Source organism: Morone saxatilis, unplaced genomic scaffold, assembly GCF_004916995.1.
Source record: "Morone saxatilis isolate NCDOM2014 unplaced genomic scaffold, NCSU_SB_2.0 Contig24, whole genome shotgun sequence".
NCBI lineage: Eukaryota > Metazoa > Chordata > Actinopteri > Moronidae > Morone > Morone saxatilis.
Genome location: NW_023339807.1, coordinates 12,117,027 through 12,126,183, shown reverse-complemented (window position 1 = coordinate 12,126,183; position 9,157 = coordinate 12,117,027). Strand labels below are relative to the sequence as shown.

Sequence of the window (9,157 nt, the reverse complement as noted above, 5' to 3'; positions counted from 1 at the left end):
TTACAGTCGCGTTAGTTGTTGAAAGGACAGAAATAATTCCATATATTGTGTGTATTTATATGTGTGTGTGTGTGTGTGTGTATATATGTATATATGTATGTATGTGTATATATGTAAACCGTGCTGAGAATGACTTTATATCAGGCTTCCGTAGCTCCACTGCAGTCAGCCGTCTTGGTGAAGGAAACAACACAGAAGAAGAAGAAGGAGGAGGATTCACTTCCGCCCAGCGGTGTGTCGCCACAGTGCAGGTGTGCGTTCAGCACAGCTAGCCGCGCTGATTATCATCACCTCCACTGCTACAAAAACATTACTAAATGCTATCTTGTAACAGCATCTTAACTTACTGATCTTTCCTCACTGTTTTTCCTACCCGGCTCTGCGCTGAGTGACTTCGGTTGATTTAAAACTTTGATAAAACAACGCTGGAGCTATAAGGCTAACTAGCACTAGCTAAAGCAAGCTAGCGCTACCAAACAGAGCCAAGATGGACGAAGCTGCTGCAGCTGCTGCAGTCCAAGAGGACGGAGCAGAGGAGACAGCCCGTAATGGAGACACAGAGTCTGAAAACAACGACGGTACGACGGCTGAGGACCTCGCTGATGGTAAGTACACAGTAGCCGTCACTTACTAATCGTTAACTCTCAGTGCACCGTCAGTGTGTTTGACCTCCTACACGAGCTGCAGCGGAGGGACACCAAACACTTCTGGCTAAATAACAACCCTCATAACCCTAACAGATAGCACTAAGTTGCATTGTTGCACACCCAAGCCTGGCCTCCTGGTCATTGAGTGTTAATGGATGCTCAGTGCTGTTTATTGAGCGAAAGCAGCAACAGTCCTAGACACAGTTAACACATAACCATATCGAAATGAATTAAAAAGTGTCGACAGTATATTTATATAGAAAGGCTGACCTTCAATTATTAGGGGTTTTTCTGAGCCACAAGATATTTAGCAAATTGAATATTGTCTTTATTTAATTTGTAGGTATTTGAAGTGTGATGGGACACAAAAAGCACAGTGTTATTAATGCTAAATGCAATGTAGACAATACAGAAGCTGCATGTATGATCTGATGCTGCAGGTTCAATCGAGTCCAACCTGTCTGAGGGTGACGGCTACTTAAAGGGAGAACATTGTCAGGAGTGCTACTCAGTATACTTGACAAAAATCCATGTTAAACTGATGCTTTCATCAGAATAACATAGCTGTGTGTTATGACCTTAAGTCATTTTCATTTACCGGGTTGAACCAGTGTATTTTAGATTGGGATTGCTGGTCGTGGTGTTAACACTGAAGAGTCTCATGCAAAATCTACTCATATGAACTGACAGTCAATTAACGCAGCTCACCTTATCAGCGTCAACTAATTCATTGATAGATCACGACATTTTAATAGTGCAACTCAGAAAGTTGGCAAGAGATAATAGGCCACCATTTGGGACGCAGACAATGAACGCCAAATGCAGAAGAGCAGAATAGGGAAGAATATATATATTATAACCCGGAACCTGTAATAACAGCTACTCTCAATAAACTATTTTAATTAACAAAAACATCTCACTAATATATTCAAATTTCTGACTTTATGGAACCAATTTCTGCACTTCCTTGTGAAAAATCTAAAACAAACACTTGTGTTATGCTTTGTCATGGTATTAAATTGGCTTCATTGACCTGCAGAAACAAAACCTTTCCTGATAATGCAGCTCATACTGTATCCAGGCACTTCTTGTGTGTGAGAGAATTAACATACAATGCAACATAAGAATGCTACTGTCCCCTTTAGATCTTATTTTGACAATTCATGGTATAGTGCACGTGGACAACCCACAGATGATTTAGAACTACATAAATTAAATTGTTATTCTGATTGTTCTGTTGAACTGGGGGGAGGGGGTTTGTTTCTCTGCAGCATGGCAATGAAAAACAAAAAAGCATTCATTGTTGTTCAAAAGAGAAGAATAGGGCGTTTATAATAAGGCAACAGACTACAATGTTCTCTTCTTTAGCTGCTTGCATTCAAAGTAGGGCTGCGACAAACAGTTATTTTCATTATCAATGTGCCGACTTTTTCTCAATTAAATAATTGGTTTGGTTTGGTTAATAAAAAATCAGATAGTGGTAAAATCTTGTTAATTGTTTCCCAAAGCTGACGTCACCAAAGGTCTTGTTTTTTCACACAAACATACTTTTTTTTTTCCTGAAATGTTCTGAATTTGGTAATTCTTTTAATTAAAAAAATACTTTTTAATTTAATAGTTGACAACTAACTCCAGCTATAACTCCAAGCATATTGCATACTTAACTTTGCTGTGTCAAAAACATGACTGTTAAGTGTCAATTGGAGGCAGGATCAGAATAGCTTGAATGTTGGTGCTTCCTCTTGGTGTAATGATACCTGAGTAAAGTATTCTAGATGCGAAGGGCGTTACCTGCTAATAATTAACTATTATCAAAAACCAAAGGATTGAACTTTACAAAAGGCATTTGGCTAAAGCACACAAGTATTGTCTTTTATGGGTAATGTTGTATTTCCAGAACCAATCTTTTCTCTGATTATACTGTAAACTCTAATCCTATTAAAAATAAAGACATGATTTGCACCTGTGTTTTTGTGATTGTGTGTTTTTTGTTTTTTTGTTATTTTGTTTTCCTGTCTTTTCTTTCTCTGGAAATGGGAGTGGCTTTGACTTCCTATTCTCCCCTTTCTATTTTTAGGGGTTGGGGTTTTCTGCTGTCGGGATTGTGGAGAAGCCTTTAGAGAGGAGGCAGCCTACTTGGAGCATCGCCGTCAGCACCCCAAGGAGAGCGTGTTTTTAGACAACCAGTTGGATGGCTTACATGACGCAGAAAAGGACAGCGGAACAGCTCATTTCTGTACTTTATGTTCACTCTCATTTGTTGAACCAAGTGAGTTCCTCTCGCACATGGAGAAGAACCACGGTCAAAGCTCCCAAAAGGATTCTAGCATTCAAATAAATTCTGGGATGACGAAGCAGCAAACCTATGAATGTCCAGACTGTGGGAAATGTTACGGTGTGATTGGACACTTTCTCAACCACCAGCGCTCACACAGACAAGCCTCCAAGTCAGTTTTTCATGACCTCGAACATTTGAAAAAGAAGTCGTTTCAGTGCGAGTCTTGTGGGCGGAATTATTCTCGCGCTTCAGCTCTTGATGCGCACCGCCGTTGTCATGAGGAAAAGTTAGTCAAGTCACGAAACAGGAGTTCAGGAGATGCATTTCACACTGAGGAGTCAGTAGTTGAAGCCAAGCCCAGTGAAAACCAGACAGATGATACTCCTGAAAAAGCTTTCAAGTGTTCATGCGGTAAAGCTTTTACTGCTCTTATGCGCCTTAAAACCCATCAGCGATTTAGCCGCAACAGTCAGTGCTCTCCTGAAGAAATGAAAGAAAAACCAAAGAAAAGCAGCAATGAGTTTTACTGTAGTGAGTGTAACAAGGCTTTCAATGGCCATATCGCCCTATTCAACCATCAGCGATGGCATGCTAACCACTCAAACGATTCAGCGAAAAGGTTCCCTTGTGAGGAATGTGGAAAAGTATTTATGACTCTAACCTTCTACTACAGACATCAGCGCACGGCACACAGCGACGAGACCCCAGCAAAGTCGTTTCTTCATCAAGTATGTCAGCTACAGAAGAAGGCGTTTGAATGTAAAGATTGTGGGCTCAGGTTTTCCAGGGCCTCAGCGCTTCACTCACATCAGCTTCATCATACGGATGTTTTCAAAGAAACAGAGAAGGAAGCCCAGCTGCGCACCTCTCTGTTACCTCAACAGAAAGCTTCGGAAGGCAAAACAAAAGAGACTGAGCAGGAACAAGTGGAAGCTGAGAATATGCTTCCTACCAGTATGGCTGAAGAAGACTCGCATGTAAATGAGATTGATGAAGACATGGAGAGTTATGAACCCGGGGACTTTAATGTACAAGTGATCAGTGCAAGTGAATCTGAGGACGAGCCCGTTCAAGACCCGAATCCTGATCTTGAGCTGCTGTGTGAATCGGATCAGGAAGTAAGGGATGACGACGACACTGGGATTTCCCCCAGTAGCACTGTTTTAAAACCAGAGATGGATTTGAAAATTGTACAGATTGACTTTGAGCAAGCCGACATGCCGTGTGCACTGGTAGCGAGGGAGGCCGAGAATATAACGACAGGGGAAAGATTCGATTGTCCAGAGTGTTACCGTTGGTTTTCTAGTGCTTCATCACTGCGAGTTCACAGAATGTGGCATGGCGTTCATAAGAGAAGACAACAGACTCAAGGTCAGTCAGTGGCAGTTTACACATATGACACGTGTGGCCACGAAGCCAGTAGTTATGCAGCACACTGCAGTCACATACAACAACACAACAATGAAAACACAAGCAGTGATGTATTGTACCAGGCAGAGGGATTGGAGAAGAAAATATTTACATGCAATGAGTGTGGTAAATGCTTCTCACGTTTGTCTGCTTTTGTCTCTCATCAGTTGCATCATCCCAAAAGAAAACCGTTCCAATGTCCAGATTGCATGATGTCTTATTCGTATGCAGCTAGCTTGTTTAACCATATGAAAAACTGCTCCGCACAAAAGAAAGAGAATATTTCAGTCACTAAGAAAGAGTACAATCCAAAGAAAACTCTTCTAGGCCCAAAGATTTATCATTGTGAACAATGTGGGAAGGGTTTTTGGTCTCTAGGAGCTTTCTCCCACCACAAGCAAAGTCAGTCTCAGTGTGCAGATTTGAGACTAAGAAAAGGGGTTGCAGGATCTCTGCATTCTGCTAATAGAAACCCACGCTCCACTGTTAAGGTTGCATGTCCAGTGTGTGGTAGAAAGTTCCGTCACAAGGGCATTATGGCCTTGCACATGCGAAAACATGAAAACGGAAATCATAAATGTGACCTCTGCAACAGGTCGTTCCGACTTTTTTCCAGCCTCCTCAGACACCAGGTTGTGCATAGTGACCAGTTACTCCCACCGCCGAGTAAGTCTTTTCAGCATCAGGTTGAGCAGTTGAAAAAGAACACATACAGCTGTCCCGACTGTGGGAAGTTGTTTTCACGGGCCAAAGCACTTCAGTTTCACATGAAAAGCCATGGGTATGAGAGCGGGCACTCGCCTTCATCTCCTAGATCCACTGTCAAGCTTGAGGATCTCCAGTGTGCAACATGCCTCGCACATTTCAACAACAAGGCCTCCTTGAGGGCTCATCAAAAACTTTGCATTAAAAGAGACAGTCAAGCAGTTAATTGTAAGACAGAACCCTCAGAAAATAATGATAGTCTAACATTACACGAGTATAGTATGGATGTCAGCACACAGGAAAACTCTGAGCAAATTACAGTTAATACTGAAGTAAAGACGGAAATGGACAGTGGGGAGCTAAATATGGAAAATCAATCAGGTGGAAACTTAGAAAACCCATGTACAACCAATTTGAAATACAAATGCAAAAAGTGTGACAGAAGCTTTTCGGTGGTTGGAGCTTTGAATTTTCATAAAAGAATCCATGCTGAGGGTTACAAAACTGTAGCAAAAGGCAAATTGGCCATGTCTGTAATGCTAAAGAAACCTAAACAGGAAGAGCCAAGTAAAGGACTATTTCACTGCTCAGAATGTGGGAGGCGATTTATGTCCAACTCAGCCCTCGGCTCCCACAAAAGATGGCACAAAGAAGATACAAAATCTCTTGGCCACAAGACAGAGGGTGGACCTTTTCAGTGCCACAAATGTGGCAAACAGTTTTTTAACCATTGTGTTCTCCAACGCCACCAGATGTTTAATTCTCAGTGTCAAACCAAAACTGAGCCAGAGCCCGAGTCAAATAAAAGCGCAAAGAGCAGCCGCCCACTGGAGACCATCTCATGTCCACAATGTGACGAAACATTTGTGCAAGGTTCACTTCTAGCTGCCCACTGTGAAAAAGAGCACAGTAACACTCTGGAAGCTGCAGAACATCAAGGCGACAGGCTCAGCTCTGTTGACAAGGTTGATGTAAACTTTAATGTGAGTGAGTCCACGTCAACGACGCCGAAGCCAAAAGCTCACCAGTGTCCCCTCTGCTCTATGACCTTTGCTAAAGCAAGAGGTCTGCGCGCTCACAAATGGCAGGCCCACTCAAGGAGGACGAAAGGCAAAACTATGTTTCCTTTGAGTATTAAAAAGGAGTCCGTTGCCTCAAGCACTGAATTCAAAAAGACAGAAAATGTACCAGCTGTAGACGGCGCCCCAGTGACAGTGAAAAAAAGCCCTGTCGGCAGAAGAAAGAAGAATCCGCAGGTCAGATCAGAACCCCCACCGGTAAAACCTGTTACATGCCTTGATTGTGGGAAGCAGTGCAGTTCTGCGGGGGCCCTCCTTGACCATAAGAAAGTATGCCTGGAGGTAAAACACGAGTCTAAACAGGAGATTCAAAGTCCTGAAAACACAGCCGATGTATCCCCGCCTCCTAGCCGCCTGTCGGAGCATACAGCCAAATGCCTTTTCAAGTGTGACAAGTGTGGAAAGGCTTTCCAAACAGAGGAACAATTAGGAGCCCATAAGACTAAGGCGAGGAGCCGCCCTTATTGTTGCGCCCTGTGCTGCCACGGCTTTTGGACCGAGAATCAGCTGCAGCAACACCTCGCCTGGCACGATGAAGTCCGCTGTCGTCTCCCCAATGAGGTTCGCTATAGGCTCAGCGCTGCTATGACCTCGAATCTTTTAAAACCCAACGTGCCCTCTGCCGACAGCAGAGGGAAGTCCTTTCCGTGCTCTACACTGAACCAACCAACACTTAACCCAGACAGCCAGTCGCAAAGTAACCATAAGTGCCAGCATTGTGGCAAAGCCTTTCTTTCACCAACTGCGTTACAAAAACACGAGACTCAGCACTGCAACAATGACTCGTATCATTGCTCCATCTGCCCGCGGACCTTCAGTGAAATACAGGACCTTATCGATCATCACCAGGAATGTATCGGTGACTTACAAAAGGCCGAGTGATGCCCTTGCTGCTGTCTCATCTGGAGATACCAATGTCCTTACTTGCCTTGAATGTGGAACTACTTTTTGTCAAGAAACTAATTTGCACCAGCACCATTTTGAACATGCCCGTGGAGTGTACAGCATTAGACTAAACAACCTGAAAAGGATTGAAATTAAAACACTGTAGATTGTGGATTTTTCTTTGTTTGTTTTTTGTGGTTTTTTTTTTTTTGGTTGCCAAACTACTTAATTGTGTTAAGCTTCAAAATACCTTGTTAGACCTTTTTTGTTTAGGCTAAGTAGAAACAGGCTTTCCGTCGTATATTAGTTGAGATTCCTTATATTTAAAAAAAGCAGTTTGATTCTATTACTCTTCTCAGGCTTTCCTTTACACTGGATTAGAGTATGTACAAATGTTAAAGAATAACCCCTTTTTTTTGAAGCTTCAGTTGAGATATCACAAATGTATAGTTTTGAGCCACGATTTGATTTGTTCTTGTTTTGAATAGACCTGTTATGAATGTCAGCTGAACCTTGTTAATGTCTCTTAGCGGATCACTGGCAGAAGTTATGGTAGTTCATATCTAGATATATCAACAAAAAAGATTTAGAAACAGTTATGCATGTACATGTTTGTCCTCATGCATTTAATAATTCCCTGAAAAATATGCTCTTGACACTGTTTATTGCAAAGGACATCAAAATAATTCTGCACAACAAATATACTAATTTTGCTGGTGTTAGAAATACCTGAGGTTTGGCTGAATGAGGACCTATTTGCAGAGAAAATAAGATATATGAAGTAAATGTGCACTGTTTGTTAAAAATGTCCTGATGTTGAACTGTACAACCAGTTGCTACCATAAAACTTTTCAAATCAAGTAATTGTATGTTACGTACAATACTTTTTGCATTAATTGATGTATAAGCTCCCATGTTCTTTCCTTTTCACTGTTATAATTTTATGTTGTGGGAAGATTATTCATTACTTAAACTGAAATAGCGCTACGTAAGATAGTTGTTAGTTTACATGCCACTTGTGTAGTGGGAAAAAAGTATTTGTAGTGTTAAGAGATATTACTTGGCTATATTAATTTATGAAAATCTTCCCTCTGACCAATATACCGTTTGACTACTTGTTTAATTTGCTGTTTCTGAAACAATGAAGACTACATTCTCTAAAATTGCAAATAAATTGATTTTCTTCCGTGAATTATTGGGTTGTGTGATTAATTCCGAATCACTGTTTCTTGATCAGAACTAATTAGTACTGATCATGTATTTGGTTTTTATCAGGGCATGTTGATTACATTTAATAATACAACTTTTAATTAGAAAGCCATAGCCAGTCATTACTACAGTACTACAGCACATTAGTCTTTATATTGAGCTAGATAGTTAATTACTGCATTAAAAACTTAATTTGCCAATTAATAATTCTATTTACTTATTCTGTCCTTGAGTGAATTATTCAAAACTTAATTGTAACAAGACTTTTAAATTATTGATCACTCCATTTACTAACTTACTGCTTATAAATGATCTCTCAATGAATAGTTTTCCTGCTTTATTATTTAGAATTTGTTTTATTTAATTGAAAGATCTTTTCTTAAATTAAATATATGTAAGCAATGTCACACTTAAACAAGCCTGACCCACAGACCCACAGACCCACAGCTGTAGTACCACAACTGTCTCTCCAGGCTCCATAGATACGTCACAGATAATCTAGTTGCTTTACAGACAGGATCAACAAGACCAAAAAATGTTTAATGTGTAATGCTCTGAGGGTTGTAAAATGCTTTTAGAATAGGGTTAACACTTGACTTTTAATTGCCCCACATCTGTGAACGAAGAGAAGAGCCACAACTTAAACTTGTAAGTTTTCACTGCTGCAGTAACATTGGTAACTTTAGCAGTAGTAACCAGACTGCAACATTTCAGCTGAGACATTAGTTCTTTAATAAAATAAGTTTATTTTATACACTCAAAATAACTAACATATATGAACTGACAATATTTTACTTCTAAATATCTAAATTGAACCTTTTCTTCTTTCGTAGGCAAACGGTGCAGTCTTACATGCAAGGATTGTGGACTGACGTTTACACACCTGAAAGTCTACGAGACTCACCTGCACCAGCATGCCCTGGAGGAGGAAGAAGAAGAGGAGG

At 40.8% G+C, this 9,157-nt stretch overlaps 1 protein-coding gene across 1 annotated transcript; it reads left to right on the top strand.

The window, feature by feature from the left end:
* Positions 1 to 215: 215 nt before the first annotated feature.
* si:ch211-261d7.6 (zinc finger protein 91) lies at positions 216 to 9,156 on the top strand (the record flags this gene model as incomplete). The annotated part of the gene is made up of 3 exons (XM_035672145.1): positions 216 to 605; positions 2,725 to 4,296; positions 9,047 to 9,156. Coding segments are annotated over exons 1-3 (1,800 nt in total), but the record flags the coding sequence as incomplete, so codon positions are not given.
* Position 9,157: the final 1 nt, after the last annotated feature.